This window comes from Xiphophorus maculatus, chromosome 11 (assembly GCF_002775205.1).
Source record: "Xiphophorus maculatus strain JP 163 A chromosome 11, X_maculatus-5.0-male, whole genome shotgun sequence".
Taxonomy (NCBI): Eukaryota; Metazoa; Chordata; class Actinopteri; order Cyprinodontiformes; family Poeciliidae; genus Xiphophorus; species Xiphophorus maculatus.
The window spans coordinates 11,904,436-11,925,732 of NC_036453.1; the positions used below are offsets into that span (position 1 = coordinate 11,904,436).

The window sequence follows — 21,297 nt, forward strand, 5'->3', positions numbered from 1 at the left end:
TACGGCAAACCACAGCGGCAAACACAAATCTTTGACACGCGTTCCTTGCTACAACGTTGAACTCTAAACTCTAACGTGAGCTAATAAAGTTACTCAGAACTGGTATTCCTCCTAATAAAACAATCAGTTTTTAAGTTTAGTCGGAGGCGACAGGAGCGCATTTTAAACATTCCGCTTTCACACGGAAAAGTTCGCCAAAGTTAGCCGGGAAGCTAAAAACAACTTGCGCTAACCTTAACTGGCAAATGATGCGGGCTGCTTTCTCCTAACGTCTCAGAAGTGAGTGACGAGGAGCGATGGTGGCGTTACTGGTAGGAATGTGTCCTGGTCTGGATGAAGGTTTGCTGCGGAGTCTGCGGGCAGCTGATATTAGAACAGGTTGGTGCGGATTTATTGAGCTTTAATGGTAAATGATGAAGATGAGCAGCTTCAGTGATGGCTTCTTGTTTCCTCAGTGGAGGACCTTGTCTCTTCTGACATAGAGGATCTCGCACAGAAATGCTCCGTCTCCTATAAGGTATTTATAACTCAATCAGGTTAATTGGTTCAGTATTAATCACACTTTAATATGATCAGTCATCGCTGAAGTTATAGAAACAATTGAACGGCTAATGGCTAGACGAGATGCCGTTTATTTTTACTTGCCAAACACTCTGCAGTTTAAATTTGATTTCAACACATTTTCTCCCACCTGCAGCATGTTTTGCATGATCGTTTTTAACATCAGGTGAGATGCAGAAAGATTTATAAAAGCTGCTTTTACTTAAAATTAAGATCTCCTTTGCTGTTTCTGAACAAATAACGTTTTAAATGTTTCAATCATTACAGATTAAACACAAAGAACATTGATTTTTTTTTTTTTTTTGAAGAATTGACACCATTTTCTCCAACCTGCAACCACAGCTACATCTTTATTGTTTATTTGACTCTGCTTTGATCGCTCGATCCTCCCACATCGGCTAAACTGATGTAACAGCTGCATGTAGAATTACAAGAAGCTTAGGTTTTAAGATGTATAACTGAGGACAATAAGCATCTAAACCTTAAGATCAGGGATTAAGAATCAAGGTCAAACTCTGCAGCAAGTGTTTTGGTTTTAGGCCACAGGAGGAGAGTGCAGTTGTTTTCTAGGAGCGATTTGCTGGATTTTCAGCCAAAAGGTTGCGGTCAAAGGTGGTAATACCACTAATCTAGCAAAACATCCACTGATCCGGGTCTTCACCTGACGCACTGAGGTTGGAGAGGCAGCTGGAGGCAAAGATTTATTTATGTCACATCTTGTCCTCTGGATTTTTCTCAAAACACATTTCACACTCATGTTCCAGTGTTCAATGTGAATAATCATATTTTATTTATTATTTTATTTATCATATTTTATTTATATTTTTTATGTATTTTATACCCACTTTCCAAAGCTTCAACTGCCAGTATACCAACTGCCTGAGTGTGGAGAAAATTAAAGCCAATATTAAGGCTGCACAATCACAGCAACATTATGATAGTTGCCGCAATAAGGTCATCATTAGGAAATCATAAACAAATTCACAAACTATTTTTGAGGTTTATTGGAAGAACAAACTGTAGAAAATTACAGTAGACCGCCATATTTGCAGAAAATTGACAGATTTTTTTGTAGTTCATATTAAAAATACTCTACAGAAGATGCAGCTTGGGAAGCTGAGATACATAGGAGCAATGCTACAGGACTGTTCTTAAAGGGGCGGTTATGCCAGGATGTATTGACACACTGTTAAAAAATGTATAAATAGCTGTCTCTACATTTGATAAGTACTTCTTTAAATTAAATATTAAACATCTTTTCCCTAATGATCCCTTATTGGCACTGATACCAGCAGGCTACTTGAGTCTGTTTCAGACATTGGGTAAATTCATTAGATAAATTCTATGCAAATGTAAGCTTCTTATCCCTTTAATTCCCCAAGACAAGCAAAAATATCTGAAATTGGTAGACGTCTTGTGAACATGCATTTGTAAATTTTATCGGTCAATTATTCCATGTGATTATTCCATATTCCATCCTGATTGGTGACCCACTGATCAGAAAATAAGTAAAACATTTAAATATATGTAAAGATATGCAAAAGTTTCCAAATAGCACTGGACACACTTCCTGGTTACTGAAGGAAGACTAAAGTTTAGCTAAAAGTACAGTGTTAGAAGTTTTTTAAAAGGAAACCAGTTCAACAATGACATGCTGCAGTTTATTCAGGCTGCAAGACAGCGAGCGAGAGCAAACATTTCAGCAGATAATAGAAAGGCTGAAAAAAGTAAAGCAACCATTTCTACTTTTTGAGATTTCAACCTATCTGTTATGAAACATGCTGTGTTTGGAAACGTTGACAGGCTATTTTTAAGTTGAGGATCTTTGCTGTTCTCTGTGAAACATCTGTTGTAGTCATGCTAGCCAACCAGCTACAGAAGCTAACCCCGGTCTAGGATGAGTCTGCTCTTCAGTAAGCGTTACTAATTGCACAAGCTGTTCATTGATGTATGTGGAAAAAAGATTTCACCTGCTACTGTTTTAGTCAGGATAGCTAAAACATTTTTTGTGTTTGACTCCTTTTAGTGGTGCAGAAATTATAGTCAATAAGCTAGAAGGGCAAAGCGACTCTTAGGTAAAATGTTTGTGTTTAATGTCTTTTAGAGAGTCTTAATTTTTCCAGTACTGTATTGGCATGCTCGTTTTGTTGACTAGAGCTTACCGAAGAGAAACTACCTGCAGAATAATTTGAAATCCAAATACGTGAGTTGGAATCCTGCAGAAGTAACATCCAAAATGCATTTTTGAGTGTAGGGCGACTTCAGACATATTTCCCCGTGGGATCATCGTGTTTTTCAAATATTACTTTTCTCCTCCTCGCGGCCTGCAGAAGGTTCAGGTTCACCTCAGTGACCGAGCCAGAGTTTCTGCCCTGTGTGTGTTCAGCCTGCAGACATTTATCTCCTGAGCTGATAACCGGCATCCCATGGTCCGTCAGCCTCCCGCTGCACAGCTGAGCCATTGTTTTGTCCGCAAATTGGAACGACTCTGAGGTCATCGCCGGGCTGCCTGTTGACAACAGCAGTCTGAAAGTTTAATTAAAACTACTGAAGGATTTTCAAGTAAAACACACCTATGCTATGATACCTGGACAGACTGGAGTGCCAGCAACGTCTGAGCTAATTGAGACCCGGCAGATTTGTTCTTCCAAATGAATAAAGAGTCTGGTTCAGAAGGATCCGCTAATCAAGAGGCAAATCTTTCAAACAATTAGAAATGCTTGTTCACAATTTGAGCAAAAAGAAGCGGACAGTGTAACGCTGTTGATTATAGTCCTTTCTGAATCTGGTATTGAAAATGTTATTGACGATAAATAAGAGGAAAATAATCACGGACATCTGATTTGCACTTCAGCATTCATCCATATATATTTTCAGAAAGAAGTGAGAATGAAAGGTTTAAGTGGAATATTTACATAAACATCAGGAGCATGAATGTGATTAACAGCATGACATTGTTTAACAAGAGTGGTGTGCAAGTTTCAATGAATTGTGCATTTGCACTAATCCACATAGTTTCTGAATATAACACGATACCTGCTGTAGTGTATGGAGGACCAATCCTGCCCTAATTCAGAATAAATACAGAAATACTCCTTGGCTGGAGTAGCTTGTAAACTAATAAGCAATTTCCCCTTGGGGATGGATAAAGTATATTCTATTCTATTCTATAAATTATTGCTCAATAAATAAGCATAAAAGAACTGAGGGTTTCATTAAAATGGTTCAAAGTCTTAAAAACTGATGAGAGGTGGGAGTTCATGTGGACCACATCTGTCAGCTTGGGACCCTCTAAAAATGCGTATTACTGCCTTAGAAACTTTGTAAACTACTTTGGTCCCCACCAGGACTCACCTGAGTGTGTTTGCAATGGACCCCACAGGAAAACGAATTCTAGTCCGTTTAAAGCAGACCAAAAGTCTCTGGTGCGAATGCACCCTAAACGTAGTCAACAGATTTTTGATATGTCTATGTTTGGGACTTGAGATTGTAAAACTTTGCTTTTCTTCATCTGCAGAGCCCTTCTAACCAACTTGTTCTTTGCTTGAGGAGTGGTTAAAGCAGAGATGCATCTGCAAGTTGCTGGAGTCTTCAAGGACTTCTGGCGATTCTTTGGGGAACGATTATTTATGAAAAATTCAAAATGATCCACTCAGAATTACCCACTCTAACAACTAAAGCAGAAAAATGTAAATAAAAGCAGTTATTTGGTGGGGAAATAATTCCAAATTACATACACTTGAACATATAACAGGAGAGAATCAAGCAGATACCAATAAGTTGAAAATACAACGTGACATACTCACTGATTCAGAACATTATGCACCATTTAACAGAGCTAATGTCATTCTAATATTGTTAGCTTTTTTAAAACATCTACAACAGCTTCATTATTTGTTTTTCTAAATATCTTTTGTTACATATATAAATATCCTAAAGGTTAATATATAAAAAGCCTCCAGAGATCACCTTAAAGTTCTCTGGAGTTTAGAGTCCTAAAGCATCCAAACTGATTGAGAGCTTGGGAATAAAATCAATAAATTACACCTTTTTTTTTTCTCATGTTTTAGAAATATAAGGCACGTTGTTGCAGAGTTTAGAAAGCTAATCAATTTATAGTCACATTTGTTTAGACCTGTCTCTGTGCTGGACCTGAAATGTTTTATTTTTTTTGGTTCTACGACCTTTTGAGGTTACTTGTAAAAACTGGAAACAGGATGTCTTTGAAAGCTGATTGATTAGTTGGCGTGAAAGCCTGTCCGGTTAGATCTTCTCTGTCATCACCGTCTGTTCTAGCAGTCGGTGTCAGTCGATGCCTGTTGTCTTCCTCTGCCTAATTAATGAGAAAGCGAGACGTGTGTGTGTGAGATTCAACGTAGAAGTTTTATTGATATGCAGGAGAGAGTTTCTCCTTCCTGTGTGGAGCAGCGGTGGCGAGTCGAGGCTTTGTTGAAGCGCAGGAACTTTCCAACCGACGCCGTGTTTAAATGAGCCTCGTTTCTTGGAGGGAAATTTTCAAAGAATAAACTTTTATAGAAGAAATTCAGCCAGGCGCTCCATGTGGTTTCCTAACTAGCAGTTTATTCTGCTGGAGGATTCCCGTTAGGAATTAAACACGACTCCAGGAGGTTCCTTTGCGTGTTTGAACTACTTCTAAATAGCATATTATATTATAAAGTTAATAAAACACAAGGAAAGGATGTCAGTTGGGAATCATGTCAAAGCAAGGCTATATTAGTGCATTATTTGTCACAGACTATAAAGGATGGGACAGTAAATATCCGTTTTCCCATGTACACACATAAACATAAATACAGAGTTTTCTCAAATCTCCACTTTCATCAGAGTTTTTTTTTTTAAAGCTGATCAGATATCCAGCTGCGTGTCGACCAGGTCTGAGTCTATTTGTAGCAGTGAGGGTTTTAAAGTCTGGCAGCTGCCAGGGGGAAGGATCTGCAACGATGCTCCTTTGTGCATTTACGATGCAGCTGAAGGAGCTCTTTGGTTCTGAAACGGCGTCATGCAGGGGTCATGACGCCGTTTCAGAACCAAAGAGCTGAAAGAGGGAGGCACCATCCTGTGGTGATCCTCTTTTTCCTGGAGTTCTTCTGTCTCCTGTCACCTGCACTGGCTCTGGAGAACATTCTAGAACACTTAAATGAAACTGCAGACCAGTAGAATCATTCAAACTTCCTTACATTTTGTCTATAGGACAACTCAACAGGCAAACATTTAGTAATTTTACACTGATATACAGACTTTGGTTTCGTGTTTTCTTTTCTTTTCCAGTTTCCTTTGCATACACATGAATACAGTTATTTCAAACATTGTTTCTGGAATTGATCAAACTTGAGTTAAATGCCAAGGCAATATTGCATGTACAGTTTTTTATTTCAATATACAGCATAGAAGAAGAGCCAAGAATACATAAAATTACTTCCCTGTTCTGACAGCTAATATTACATCTCATTTTAAGTGCATCCCCTTAATTATCTTAGAAATTAATATAAGTTTTGTCAACATATTTTCAACAAACTCCAGTCACTTTGTGTATTAGTTGGCAATAGAAAACTCAGAGGGATTAGTTGTGTTGCAGACACCACCAAGCAGCAAAAGTTGAATTTCCGAGTTCGTGTCCAAAGCGTTCCCACGCAGCTCCTCCTCCTTCCGTCCGCTGATGCAGAATTGATTAAATTGCTGCAGACGGCATTTATTCTGGCAGAATATGTATGCAGCGGACCGCAAGTATTCACGGCGGTAGAAACCACGAACAGCTGAAATCCACAAATACTTAACTCCTCCTTTAAAAATGCTAAAAACTGCCTATTTTAATCATTCAAACACCAAATATACCTGAACAAACATTGTGGTAAAGCTGCCACTAGAAATTAATTTAGTGATTATTTTGACCGGTAATCTAATAAAACAAATTGGCACATTCTTCAGATATTTAATTTAACCACTTAAGCTTATTTTATACAATATCAGAAATACATTATAAAATGCAAATAATCTTTAATAAAATATCGTTATCTAAATGGAATAATGTAGCATTACTTAATAATCCATCACTTGCCGCAAACGATACATCTACCATTTAATGAATACTTCTAACATCAACATGTGAAAATCTCAACCCTTCCTGCTTGACTTGACATGAATACAGTTGTTGATGATTTTTTTTATGTCAACCAATTCATAATTGAATAGCAAAAGGTGCTTAATAGGAGGTTTTCTTTAATAGAATTTGAACTAGTGGTGAAACGATTCATCGAATGATTCGAGTACCTCGATTATTAAAATTCCTCGGGGAAAGTTTATCTGCCTCGAAGCTTCGTTTAATTATGTTTTATTATGTAGCGCACCGTGTTCCGCCCGGATCATTATTTGTGGAGGGCAAGCGCTCTTACATGGCGTCAGCATGGTGTTGAATTGTGCGGCGTTTTGCCAGGGTTTGGGGGACAAATAAGGATTGTTGAGGTTTGAGGTTCGATGGTTGGAGTACGACAGCGTTTCTGGCGTCGGAATTGAGTCAGAGAGAGAGAGAGAGAGAGATTCCTCGGATAATCGTAAAGATATTCTATGGAGTTCTTCATTACTAAAATATTCTTTTACAACAGCCCTAATTTGAACCATGTGAAGGTAAAACTGCCACTAGAGGAGTTCTTGGTAGAGCATAATTACAAAGAATGTTACTTTAAATGCAAAATGGATATATTGCACAGTTTTGGCTTAACTACAGCTGAGTTTGTTCTTTCAGCTATTGGCCTAATTTAGTTGGTATACTCCAGTTAATGACGAATCAATTACTACGATAGTTTGGAATTATTTCAATAATTGATTTATCACAATTATTTCGATCAAGACAGAAGCTAACATCCATAGTCTTCTTTGCATGTTTTTTTATTTCACATGTTTTTTGACATGTTTGACCAAACTTGTGAAGCCATTAGTGCATTTAAGAGATGATGTACTTGTGCAGAGTTTTTAAATACATTTATAATTCACTACATTTATGGCTGTTTACAAAACCAAATGTTGTAAGTCAATTCAGTACTGCTTTTCTGTATCGGATCAGTATGGGCCGATAATAAACCTCGGTTACGGTTAGTGGAGGACCTGTAAATCTGTGGGCTGGTTTGATTCTAAAGCCTCTGGGAATTTGGTCAGAGGTCCTGGCTTTAGAAAGTTTTTGAAATGCATTTTAAGCAAACATTAGGGAGGAAACTAATAGTCATCATTCGGTCTTTCAGCATAACGAATGAAACTCATGACTGAGTGAACACAGAAATAATTCACCAGTCACAAAATCAACCTCGTGTCACGGCTGTTTTCCACAAAAAGTGGCTAAAAGTGCAGAGGTTGCAGAATTTTGCTGCATGTTGCAGCTGATCTCTGCATCGCTGCTGTGAGTTTGTGTTTCCTGCGTTTCAGGCTCTGTTCGCCGTCCGCCGGGTGCTGCTGGCCCAACACACGGCCTTCCCAGTGTCGGGCGCCGATCTATACGAGGAGCTATTGAGCTCCACCGCCATCCTCTCCACTGGAAATCCCAGGTAAAGTCAATTCTCCACACACTGCTTCATCTGTCAGGACCTGGGGGATTTAACAGGGAGCTCAACACCATCACAGGGGCTTACAGGAAGGCTTATCTCCAGTATCAATACTCCAAAGGAAACATTTGTAAGCTTTGTGATCCTGTTCAAGAAGCTTTATCAGTCTCATCATATTGAATCATATGATTAGTTTCATTAAGCATAGATTTTTTTTTTTTCTGTTGTAAAACCGAAAATTAACTTTCTGGCTCGTATCTTTTTAAATTTTGCTGCTCTGCCAAATTAATTCGTGCTGCTCCGATGAGACGTTTTAATAACATTTTCACTTATTGCTGCCCGGTTTTACAGACCAGTCATCAGTTGTGTTTGGAGTTGCACCAATTAGAGATTTTGTCTTTTTTTCCAACTAAATACAGTATTTTTTCTGCTTTCTGGATAAACTAATAATTATTCCATCTTAACAAAATGCTCTCTATGAATTAAAACTGTCTCTCAAAAACAGAACAAGGTTACAGTGCTGCTAAACTCTGTTTCTCTAGAAAAGTAATAACCGTACAGAATAACTGTCCAGGTCATATAACCATATATATATTCTGATGCATGTGTCCATATAAATAAACCCAACAATACAGCATTCTAGTATGGTTTATTATTTCCTATTTTAGAAATCCGCAGTGTTTATAGTGTGACTTATTCTGCTTTTAATGTTTTTATTTCGTTATTATCTTTATCTATTCCTACTGTACAGCACATAAAATGGAGTAGATTGGACTAACCTTTTTTCACATCTAAAAACACAGAATTGTTCCATAAAATATATATTTTTATACACTCACATGCAGCGCAAGCATGAACTGCAGTAGATCCATTTGAAATAACGGTCATCTCATATCTTTTATTACCGTAGGCTGCTGAGTCTATGAATAGGGAAGGGAAGCTTAAGCCTTGGCTTCAGCCTATTCCTCTTTTTGTAAGTTATCGGTTTGTAAAATAGTATTTTGTTTTGTCTTCTTTTTTGTAAAGTTGTTAATTTATCAAAATAAAGTGGATCTGAAAAAAATAGTTTGTCCAGGTGCTAATGAAGACTGGAAAATATAAATATCGCTGAGATGTTTAATCATTTTTATTGCAACTATAGAGAAGCCATGAGCAGCTTTTCAGCAGTCAATGATTTGTTAGGTATTTTAGGAGCAGAGGTGATGTCACACTGCGTGTGTAAGAGAAAGCAGTTGTGGTTACGTAGGTTGTTTTGTGGCATTTCAAACTACCATTAGCATTCTTTATTAGAGGTTAGCATAGTTAGCATGGTAGCACTACCAGCTGTAGACGTCAGTCAATTGTGCAGTGCCTGTAGACTCCAAAAGTAAGGCTATGCTATATCATTATATACAATATACCACTGCAATATCTAAAATTCCAGTTTTGGTATGACTTGCCATGGCAACCATTGCTCACCTCCATCTATTACCCATTCCTCTCTGAGTTGGGATTTTAATATTGCAACGCCCAAGTAGACATTGTTTGTAGAGCCTGTTATGAAGATCATTTTATCCTCTACTTTCCATAAATGAACGCCATGTTTAATTTTTTCAATTTAAAGTTGCAGGCGCTACATATGATATTGATTTTAGGCTCACTCATATATGTGTGTCTCGTAAAATAAACATGTTTAAAACAAGCTTGCTTTATGTGGATGTGAGGAGCGGCCATATTGGAGCGGCCATATTAGATCTTGAATTCTCACACTTACCAAGTGGGGACTTTTCAGGAGCTCCCTCCATAGAGGAGTGAAGTAGTCCACATGTATGAAACCACACATGCAGATAACCAAGGGGTGTGCAGGATGAGGTGGAGGTCAAGGGTCAACTAAAACTTATATGTGTTTCAGCAATGTGCTAAAATCACATTGCTCTATACATGTTGTCCTTGGCATGACAACTGTAGCAAATTCAAGGTGTGTTGGTAGTCTTGTCTAGTCTCCAACGACAGAAAAAAGTTGTTTGTCATGTTTTTTTAAGTAAAGTCACAAGAGGGTCTGAAAAGTTGCTAAGTAAAGATAAAGTTGATGTGGCGTCAACAGTGCTTCTCTCACGCTGACCACAGAGCCCGGTTAACCTCTGCTCATCCCCACGTTTGGCCACTGCCCTCAGTGGCCCTTGGCTCCCTCCAAGTTAGTGAGATTTTCTTTCATTTGTGTGGGGTTACTTACAATTTAATAAAGACTGAAGCTGTGCAGTCTGTCTGTTTTTGTTCACTTCGGGTTAGGTTAGAGTAGAATAACTGTAGAAAAAAATACCAGAATCTTTTCATTTTGTTCTGATGCATAAAACCCTCAAATGGTAATAGTCTGACTGTTTTTAGCCTGAAGCAGATCAGGACACATTCTATACTTTTAAGTGAATCGCTTTTGACCTTGACAAATAGTTGTTCTAGTGGGTGTTTTCTTTATTGTTGACATTCAGTTGGAGGTCTTCACTACATCAGATTAACTGAACTGAAATCCCTGTTTTCAGTTTTGAGCTTTTTACTGACGCCAGCAGAGAATGGGAGTTCTGTTCAGCCGCTGCAGTTAGAAATTTAGAAATACAGCCGAGTGGGAAGTGCTGCAACAGTGGCCAGAGCGCTCACACCCCCCGAACCGAAGGAACAATTTGGCAGCTGAAACTGTCGCCTTGTCCTGTCGCTCCATTTGGCTCGTATAGCCGTCCTTAAGTGGCTTCAAATATATCAGCTGCATTAACTCTGCTCTCTACGTGACCACCTTCCACTGGAAAGCACAACAAACACTGCAGAGGAGAACATTAAAACGTTTCATCGGCACGTCGCACGATCAAAATTTAATGACTTGGAAGAAAGCAGCGATGCTGTCAGCGTGGCATTGTTGCAGTTCTGGGAATGGCAGGTTTGATGTCTGCAGCTGCTTCATGATTCTGTTGTCTGTATGGTGAAGCGTGGAAGGGTAAATATTCATCTTTGAAGGGGGGAAAAAAAACTCAATATTGTCTTGACAAATCTGTGGATTGTTCCAGCAAAGCATAATTTATAGGATGGGACCTTTACTACAGTCAGATTCAGCATAATTAATGACCACAGGTGTTTCCTCCTCTCTCAGTGGCTCTTTTTAAGTGGTTTTTATGAATTAGAGATTTGGAGCAGTGATATCAAGCTAAATCATACATGTTGGTGAAGCTGCTGTGTTGCAACGTGCCTTGGCTGCCCTCTAGTGGTGGGTAGCTGAACAGACAGGTGGTGATCAGGTTTGGAGGTTCAGGCTCAGGGCTCTGCAGCCTGCGGCTCCTTTAACCTTCCTAAATGGCTCTCAAGAAACACACAATGACGCTCAAAGTTCCTGTAATATATTTTTAGATCTTTTTTTCTTGTCATAAAGTTAGAAAATGCGTGTTTTTTAGGGCTGCAACTAATGATTATTTTAGTAACAAACTGCATGACTGAAACCTTGCGAAAACCGATGTTGATCAAGGCAACTGAAGTTCAGACGAAGGAAGTGGAGCTGCTTGGAACGACAGTAGATTTAGTTAAACTAGATTGCACGATGATTTCTCAGTAATAATCAGGACAACGATGCAAGAGTAAAATGTGCAAAACATTGTGGAAATATAAGAGATAAGACTCTACTAATGTCTAAACAGTGCAATATTTGTCCATTGTAAACTGAAATTGTCCTGTAAGCGTGTCCAACCCCTCCCCTTCACAGAACACTTAAATCTGAACTCTTACATGAATTTTCCTCCAATCAAACGCCAAGACGAACCCTTTCATGTCCAAGTGTTCAGAGCGCGCTGACGAGTGTGGCCCGAGGGTTTTCTCCTTTTTAATCTGTGACTTTTCAAGGGCAATCACTTTCATCTCGCCGAGTCCTCATGGGAACGACGATTTGATGTTCCATCAACAGCGCAGCCGTCGCCACAGTGCTGTCACAACAGGCAGCAGTAATGCAAATAAGTCTGTCCACACAGATTTTCTTCTTTTGACAATCTCACAGCGACATTGGGGGAACTGAGTGCCTCACATTCAAGTCGGAGGACCTTGGCTTTGTAAATTCAAGTGGATTCCTGTCACATTTCTAACCCCGAGTAAGAAGAAAGGAAGTAAAGAGCTGCTGTTTATATCTGTGCATAAACTACGACGAATCCAAACACTGTAATCACAGAGAATCAGAACGATCAAGTGTTGCATGCAGAGACTAAGAACCACTTTTATTTCTCTTGTTTTAAATTAAAACACAAAAAAACTGACAATTTATGTCTTTATTTATGTCTTTATTTATTTATTTATTTATTTATTTATTTATTTATTTATGTCTTGCAAGTATTTTGTCATTTGACAAGAGAATAATACAATCCCAAGTAAAGTACAGTGACCCACAGAGAAGCTGAGACAAAACCTTTCTGCTGGAGTTTGCATTTATTCAGGTATATGAAACATCTGTTAGTATTCATGTTTCCATTGGGTCCGACCCAACATGCAACAAACCACCAACACGGATCACTCTGCTACTTTCTCAGACTTCTCATTAAAAAGCTGCGACATTGTTTTAAATGATCGATATTGTTGTTTTTCTAAAAAGATGACCTTTTGGAGAAGGTCAGGTATGTGGAAAAATTGTATGGAAAAATCAATGCTGAAGCTAAACCTCACATTTGCTGAAAAGTTTCAGAGTTTCAGAACAATTTTATTTGTGCAGTAAAAAAAATAGACTTTCAATGTATGGAGTTATTTACATCTTTCAAGTTCGTAAGTTGTTTTAATATTTCTGAAGTCCACCTGTCCAGGACAGTGATAGATTAGATTTACATAGATCATCTTGACGAGATGTTTCTGTAGTTATGCAGCATCTATATCGGAACAGCTTTGCATTATTTTAACTTATCTTGATGAGGCTTTCACATCTGATAATGTGGTGGACTCAGTTTGATTGGGGACCAAAGTTGTAACGTTCCATTTTAAGATGCCGTGGTTTGCTCTGACATTGCACTGTGCCAAATGAACCAAACTTGTTGAAAAACCTGTTCGCCTCCTCACCTGACCGAGAACCACTGAAGGAAACGACACAAAAGCCTCGAAAAAGACAATCGCAACTTTCTTCTTCACGAAATGTACTCAAAAATAAAGAGGCGTCAGACTTTAGCAGTTGTAGAATTTCTATTTTGTCTTTGGTAAAAGCCATTTCTCGCTCTAGTGCTACACTAGTGCTCTTGATTTGGTTGTATTTACCCAGAATGCCCTGCGGTGTAGTCCACTTCCTGCTTTTGGAGAGGTCTGCCGTCATGCATTGGGACCGCACCAGATTTCACTTCCACCAAACCAAAACCCAGGTTTGTCGGCGGACCAGAGTCCACTGGTTTGGTCCACATTAGAGTTCAAATATGCATTCACAGCTTTTCAAAAGTACTGGACTTTCTAGACAAACTATAATTGCATCCTTAATTAAGAGCAGACCTGCACCATGTAGGACATATGAAAAGGATTCAGCTTCATCCAGCTGCACTGTCTGTCTTCAGTTCACCTGAAATCTTCACTGCAAATGTTCACCAAGTTGTTCAGAAGCTTCACTCTTGCCAAGAGACGGAGATTATTCCTGTTTTTGTCTCCGTTTTATCCTCTCGGTGACAAACTCTTGACGTTCCTTCAACGCTGTCACGCCTCGCTTCCTAATCCCAGTCCAGCGTCTTTTTGCTTCCCCTCGTTGTTCTTGTTCAGCTTCATATTTAGTTTCCATCTCGCAGTATTCAGCCGCTGCGTCTCGCCGCCCAGAGTTGAAGGAGCCCCTTTCACTTTCTGACAGGACAAGATGAAGAATTAGGAGCCCGTCGTAGTGAGAGCCCCTTTAAGGGAATTGTAAGTGTCACAGAAATAGTTGGATTCAGTTTGGCACACTGACGATTTATACCAAACATCTTTTTAAGTGATGCAGCAAAATGATGCTTACAGTGAGCGCTTCTCTCGCACGTCCAATTTGAATGGATTAGTTAGTTTTATACGTGATCAAAAAGCAAAAAGGTTTTTAAAATGTTCTCAGCTTGGAGGACTTCCTGAAGTAGTTTTTCTAAGATTACGGATGGCTTCATCAATTTTAGATCTGTTGCTACGGGTAATAGAAAAACGTCCAGCAGAAAAAATGACTACTTGAGTCAGACGTATGTGCTTTTAATTAAACTCAATCAGATGTAGAATCCTGAGTCTGTTGCTCATAAACAAACCTTTAAGTGCAGATAAAGAATCAGCAACAGCAGAACAATATTTAGCTTTTAGTGTTTTAGATTCTGTTATTGTACAATAAGTCTTCCACACAGGTATTAGACATTTGGGCAATAAGACTTAAAAATGACATTTTGATTTTGTTTTCATACCAGAGTCAATTTTAATTTATTTTATTTTATTTTTTTATTTTCCAAAATAAAAATGACAAAGGACAGAAAATATTGTTTAAAAAAAAAAGTCTCTTTTTTTTCAATTGTCAATTCTGGGAGTTGTGTGGCAGTGTTAGGACTGCACTATGAGAAATTTTGTCATAACAATATAGTCATAATATTAGCAGAATAAAGACAATCTTACCAGAAGAATGTCTTAAAATTACGAGAAAAACGAAGCTTTAATGAAAAAAACTTCTAGTTATCAAGACCTCATGTAAGCAGCTCAGTCTGTGTGATTTGTTCTTCAAAATACACAATCATTTGTTTCAACTGATAATAACCTGATGCTGATGCGTTAAGACAGACATAACAAATTCAGGTTTTTAACACTTTTCCAGTGTAGTCCTGCTTTATTCTGCATTGAATTTCCACAAAGAAAAAATCTCTTTCTGCTTGACTTTACATCAATACGATCTGGTCATTTATAATAACCAATTCATTGTTGAAGCTAAAGCTGCCACTTGAGGAGTTTTGGGTATTTACATATTTACAAACAAAGTTGTTGGGGTTTTTTTTTTGCTTTATTTTTAATCATAAGTACAAAATGTACATATTTTTGTGACTTTTATCTTAAATACTTTCTAAGGGTGTTGTTCTTTCAGCAATTGATCTTTTTCTTGAGCTTGTATACTTAACGATGACTAAATTAGCAGACGATTATTTCAATAATCAATGAATCAGATGAATCGTTTCACCCCTGCATGTTTACCCACCCAGAGTATTTAGTGTGGTTTAATCTGAAGCTAATAGTTTATTCCCCCGCCTGCCAGTTGTGAGGAATGAGTTGTACCTGGTTTCTTGCAGCTTAGATAAACTGCTGGACTCAGGCTTGTATACGGGCGAGATAACGGAGCTGACAGGAGGTCCAGGAAGCGGCAAATCTCAGGTGAGCATTTCCTCGACCTCCTCCAGTGGCGCAGATCATTCCGGCCTCATAAACTTTCCCCGCCGGCTTGATTGAACCTCTTCTTCTAGAGCAGAAGCGATGCTCTCGTTTCAGAAGGTTTCACCGGTTTTGCGTGCGTTTTTCAGGTGTGTTTTGGCGTGGCGGTGCACATCGCGTACCACCTGAAGCAGAGCGTGATCTACATCGACACAACAGGCGGGCTCACCGCCGGCCGCCTGCTGCAGATGCTGCAAACCGAAACCAACAACAGAGACGAGCAGGTGAGCTGCTGGAGGTTGATTAATCTGTCCGTTATTCCGACAATGAATCGAAATTTTTAAAAAAATGGCGCACTCTGCTGATTTTTCATTCAACTGCTTAAACCTTTTCTACAAAATATTGGACCTGGTTCAATTTCCTTATGCGATCCAGTCAGCTCATCCATAAAAGAATCAATTGATCAGTTCCACGCTGTATTGATAAGTCGAGTGGAAAGGGCTGAGCTTTTCAAATGTTGATATTAGAAGTAAATTTTTTTTTAGCTACAAATGTTCAAGTGTTCACTAAAGGCCTGCTATGTTATTGCGGTTAGACTATAAAAAGTTTTTTATTATATAAAAAAAATTCTATCTTTTTCTTGCATCTTTTAATGTATTTTCTAATATTTGCATAAAACAAGTTTAAGTGAAAACTGCAGAACACTGCAGTTAAAATAATCAATTAATCGATAAAGCCCTAGATTAATCGTTTCAGCCCTAGTCGTTTTACACAAATAATAACATATTTCACGTGAAATCAGCTGACAGTGAAAACTTTTCGTTTGCAGATGGAAGCTCTTCAGAGGATCCACACCTTCCGCCTGTTTGACGTCTGCGCTCTGCTCGACTGTCTGTACGGGCTCGGCGGCGGCGGCGGCCTTCACATGGTTGGTTTGCATAAAACACACCAGCCGCACCTCCGGGACCTGCAGGGAGTTTGTGGGGGGGGGTGGGGGACAAACCTTTCAGATGTCTAAATGTGTCACATTCTGTGTCGAGGCGTGTGTCGGCGGCGGCTCTGTCAAGGCGCTGATCGTGGACTCGGTGTCGGCTGTTATCGCTCCTCTGCTGGGAGGCAAACAGAACGAAGGTGAGTGTCTCTCTGCTGCTCTGTCACACTCAGGCACACCCCAGGCTGTGTTCACATCTGCCTGGATTTCATCTGTGGTTAGAATGTGAAGAAAGAAGTCCTGCGTGTTTTCAGGAGTATGACATTTACATGAAAAGAACGTTGGAAATACCAGTAGCGGCACAGTGGAAGTGAAGTTAAAGTAGAGCAATACAGAAGAGAAGGATGTGTTTATTAAGTTAGACGTTTGAGCTCGTCTTTTCTCTTGAGACTTGAAATGAATTGAGCTCATTCAGCTTTATTGCTTATTAATTTAATGTATTTATTGAATCTCGATTGACAAAGTTCGTACAGGTGCTTGAAATCCTTGAAAATGAATTTCAGCTAGATTTTTTTTCCCCAAGGTTTGGAAAGTGCTTGGTTTCTGTATGAAGTCCTTAAACGTGTGTGATGTTAAAACTGCACAGTTTCATGAAAGCCCAAATTTGGAAAATGTCATTTCTGGTAAAAGCCGCATATTTTCATAAACCTAATAAAAAAAATATCCACAATTTGTTTTGCCTGAAATTTAATTAGACTGAACTTTTCTTTCTACCTGAACTACCAAAATTAGTTATGTGACGCATAAAATGTAGTTGTGTGTTACTTTTCCTTGTCCCTGCTGTAGACTCAGTTAGGTCTTACAGAGGCATGAATCAGTTTAATTTTGTGAGTAACAGAAGTCCTAGAAACTTTTTATGGACTTGACAGCCTGAAAATATCACAGAAGGTCAGAGTCCCACCTTTCCCCCTGACTTGTGCGTCTCAACAGTTTCAGATAAACGATCGAAAGTAGCAGCAGGTGGTTAAAGTTCACCTGTCAGGGTGGTAGATGGAGGCATAATCTGATCACCTGCTTGGTTTGCTCCTGAAAGCGTTGCTGTGGATGACTTGTGCCTAACAAACCCACTGTCACCTCAGATGAGCTGTTAAAGGGGACTTATTTTGAAAAATTCACATTTTGCACGTTTGTACTTCCATTTGGGCCTCTAGTCTACTATTTCTAAAAACAGCCCAAGTGCTAAAAAAAAAAAAAAACACCCAGACATTTATTGGCAACAAGTTAATGTTTTTAGTGTTGGAAAACGAGTCATTTCCTGCTCACAAGTCACATTTTACAGACGCTGCCCCGTCTCCTAGCAACCCAAGCTGAGTTTCCAGCATGTTTTGGTCTGCTGGTTTACTGTTGTATGTGCTGTACAATGGCTGCTGGAAAAGACAAGTGTTTTGTTGTTTACTTCCCATCCAGAATCCACTTGCTTCATTCTTGGTGGTTGTACAGGAGGCTCCATGTCTGCTTGTCAAACATGTACAGTTGTATAATCGCGTATCTGTTTGCAGCTGTTTTCACATAAATGTTGAGTTGGGGGGGGCGTGGCAGCAACTTGTTTGGATTTAAAGTGACAGGAGGCTCTAATACAGCTCATTCTGAAAGGAGCTTAAAATAGGTCAAACTGAATAGACTGAAATCTCATTTTCTAAAAATGATTTTGTGCAAAAGAATAAAAAAAGAATGTGCTGTACAGCCCATAGACGTAACCTAACCTGTTCAGGGAAACATCATAGATCACTGTCGCCTACAATCCCACAGCGAGCCGTTCCAAACCACAGGACGGTTATGATGACACATTTTACTGGATGATAAATTGTCCCAGGAATTATTGCAATAAACTATAATATTGTTGTTTTCAGACCGTTTTCTAGTAACATAATAGTAATGGCACAATAAGTAAACCCTCTCAATGATTAATAAACTTTCATTTCTAATCAACATTTAACACCGGAAGACAATTTCAGTTTGTTCCAAAGAGCAGTGCCTGGCCAGGCTTCTGATGATGTTTGTCAGCTTTTAACTAAATATTCTGCTGCTCGTGGTCTTCGTTCTCAGTCTGAATCTTTTGGTTGTTCCACGAACACGGCTAAAAACTAAAAGGGCCCGGGGCCTTTCAGTCGGGGGCCCACAGGCTGTGGAACAGCTGGCCCTTGCAGCTCCGTTTAGCTGACTCTGTGGAGGTTTTTAAAAACATTTTCATTTTCCCAGGCTGTTACCTCTTGATTTTATTGTGTTTCTTATGTTGGTTTTATGTTTTGTATGGTTTTAAGGTTGATTTCTATTCTACAGCGCTTTGTGATTTTATGTCTGTGAAAAGCTCTTTATAAATAAACTTCACTTACTTACATATATCTATATAAATATCTAAAATTAAAAACAAAACAACTGAAACAAATAAAATGGATACTGTAGTCTCTGCAAACAAAATTGTCCTTCAACAAATGGACTAGTTGAGACTGAAGCTATTCTTTAGTAGAAAGAGACACAAAAACCAACCATTCACACAAATGGAAATTATTGAGCTTGATTTAATTAAAATTATTTACTGCTTATCAAGACAGGCTTGCTAAAGAATCTTTCTAGTGAGGGTTGACTTTTACCTTACAAAATAGTAAAAAAATAAATAAATAATCTAGTAAATAATCTTTTATTGTTCTTCCTATTCTGGGTAATACGCTGCAAAAATAGATTTCCAAACTCCTAATATTTTTATCGCTTCATTTAGAGCTCTATCTAAGTCCTAACTTCAGGACGCTGAACATATTCTCTCCGTGTTCCAACCTCTCCAAACCGTCCTGCGCCTCCAGGCATGTCCTTGATGAGACAAGTGGCTGCAGCTCTGAAGACGATGGCGAAGGACTTCAGTGTTGCTGTTCTGGTAAGGATGACTCGGTTCTTGATGTTTCCTGCTCTGAATGCAGGCCTCATTTCTACCGCTGGTGCAGAAAAAAAAAAAACTAAACAAAAAAAAAAAGCGTGCAGTCGCCCTAATTTAGAACTGTGTTTGATTTTCCACAACAATTTGAGCCTTCCTTTCATGTGTTGAGCCGGTTTTATCTGTTTTAAAGGCGTAATGAGCCATAAAACGCTGAAACGGGATGCCGTCTGCGCCCGCAGGTGACCAATCACGTAACGAGAAGCGGCAGCGGGGAAGCGCAGCCGGGCCTCGGCATGTCATGGAGCCACGTCCCCACAACCAGAATCCTGCTGGAACGAGTTGAGAGCGGCGCGTCGGGTCGGCGCTCGGCAACGCTCATCAAGTCTTCCAGACAGGTGTGCCAGGAGCGGCGGCGGCGGCGGCGTCGGTTCTGTCAGAGGGGCTTTCTGCTGGTGTCAAAACATCTTGTTAAAATGGAGAGCACAAAGTTGTTTGCCCACAGGCCCAGTTTGATAAAGACTCTTGATTTCCATTTAAAAACATCTCCAGGCTGGATTTTAGCGGAAAAGTATACCAGACGCATCAGTCTAATTCATAAAGACAGGCTGTAAATAATGAGTCACGCTGCTCATTTACATGCAGAACACCGAGGCTGTTACCTACAAGCTGGACCCACATGCTGACTTTGTGCAAAATGCGAAAACAGGCAGGTGGGAAAGGACGTACCACCTTAATTAAAAATAAAGTGTACATGCCCTAAAACACTTCTGGACGCATAAGAGTCTGAAATAACCTGCAGTAGTGACTTTTTGTAAACTCCTGGTGGTATTTTTAGCCGAGTTTTCTTCATCAGTTGTACGCTGTTGGAAGGCAGCTGAACATCTTTTCCTTCTTGGAAATTTTTTCCCCTCTGATCCAAAAAATGTCCTCAGTTCTGAAGGTCATATGCTCCATTGCTGAAAAAAAAACAAAAACTCCTGGGGAGTTAAGATTATGGTTCCTGAGAACTTGTTTTAACTCTATGTTTATTGATCTGACACTAGCCCTATTAGACAATTTCGTTGTAGAATAAAGGTTGTTTATTTTACTGCAATAATTGCAATTCAAAGTCCTGATTATTTTTTTTCAGTTCTGTTTACTCATGAATGCTTCACAGTCTTCAGAGCTGGGGCTTCCCCTGCTGCTCTTGTGCCTTTTTGTACTGCGTTATATTCTTCCACTCAACTTTCCTTTAATATGCTTAAATAAATGACTGTGGACAACATTTCCTAACTTATCTAATTCATTGAGATACACATTATTCTATATTTGTTGGAGATTTTCACAGCCATTGTCCTCCATTGATCTCATTAAGTTTTCTTTAGTTATCTCTGCTCATGACAGATCTATTTATCATGTTACTGATCCGAATACTGCAGAACTTTAATCAAACCTGCAGTAGACGAGCAGACAGCATCTAGCTTCTACTAAAACAAACGACGTTAATTTTGCTTTTTGTGTCAGGCTTGTCTCATCAAGGAGGATTTTGACCTGCAGTGGTGGAGTCGAGCTGAAGGAGGAAGAGGAGGAGCAGGAGGAGGAGGAGAGACGTCAGGAAAGAGGAAGCTGGACGAGACCGACCCCTGACCGGAGGAACGCTGCAGCAACGACCAAAAGGTTCGTTTACGTTGCTGGATTGGAGTTTTTGATGGACTGGTTCAGGTGTCACTTTGAAAAGTGACGGATTTAAATGCAGCCGATTTAATGACCTCAGTTACCTGCTGAGAGGAAGCTGGAACTAGGAAGGAAAACTGCATCTTTATGAGGAGCTAAAATTCACTCAGAAAGCCACAATAATCAGCAAAAGATGAATTTAAATCATCTTTTATATTTTGTTGTATTATAATAAACTAATGTATTTTGTTGGGATTTTATGTGATTAACAAATTAATTCAGAATCAAGAAGTGGAGCAAAACTTCTTTTGTTTTCCAAACACAAATCTGAAACGTGTGGCATGCACCTTTGC

The 21,297-nt window shown here is 39.2% G+C and overlaps 1 protein-coding gene across 2 annotated transcripts in view; it reads left to right on the forward strand.

The window, feature by feature from the left end:
* The window catches only part of rad51d (RAD51 paralog D), a 22,213-nt gene continuing 916 nt past the window's right edge, over positions 1–21,297 (forward strand). Inside the window, exons 1-10 of one of the 2 annotated variants that reach the window (XM_005809322.2) lie at positions 1–378; positions 456–517; positions 7,996–8,114; positions 15,353–15,434; positions 15,581–15,715; positions 16,261–16,359; positions 16,472–16,562; positions 19,221–19,291; positions 19,531–19,686; positions 20,795–20,947. In XM_005809322.2, coding sequence (XP_005809379.1) covers positions 297–378; positions 456–517; positions 7,996–8,114; positions 15,353–15,434; positions 15,581–15,715; positions 16,261–16,359; positions 16,472–16,562; positions 19,221–19,291; positions 19,531–19,686; positions 20,795–20,917 — 1,020 coding nt within the window. In that variant the 5' untranslated portion in view covers positions 1–296 and the 3' untranslated portion in view covers positions 20,918–20,947. The remainder of the gene's footprint in view (positions 379–455; positions 518–7,995; positions 8,115–15,352; positions 15,435–15,580; positions 15,716–16,260; positions 16,360–16,471; positions 16,563–19,220; positions 19,292–19,530; positions 19,687–20,794; positions 20,948–21,297) is intronic. The other variant, XM_023342319.1, reaches the window with a different exon arrangement.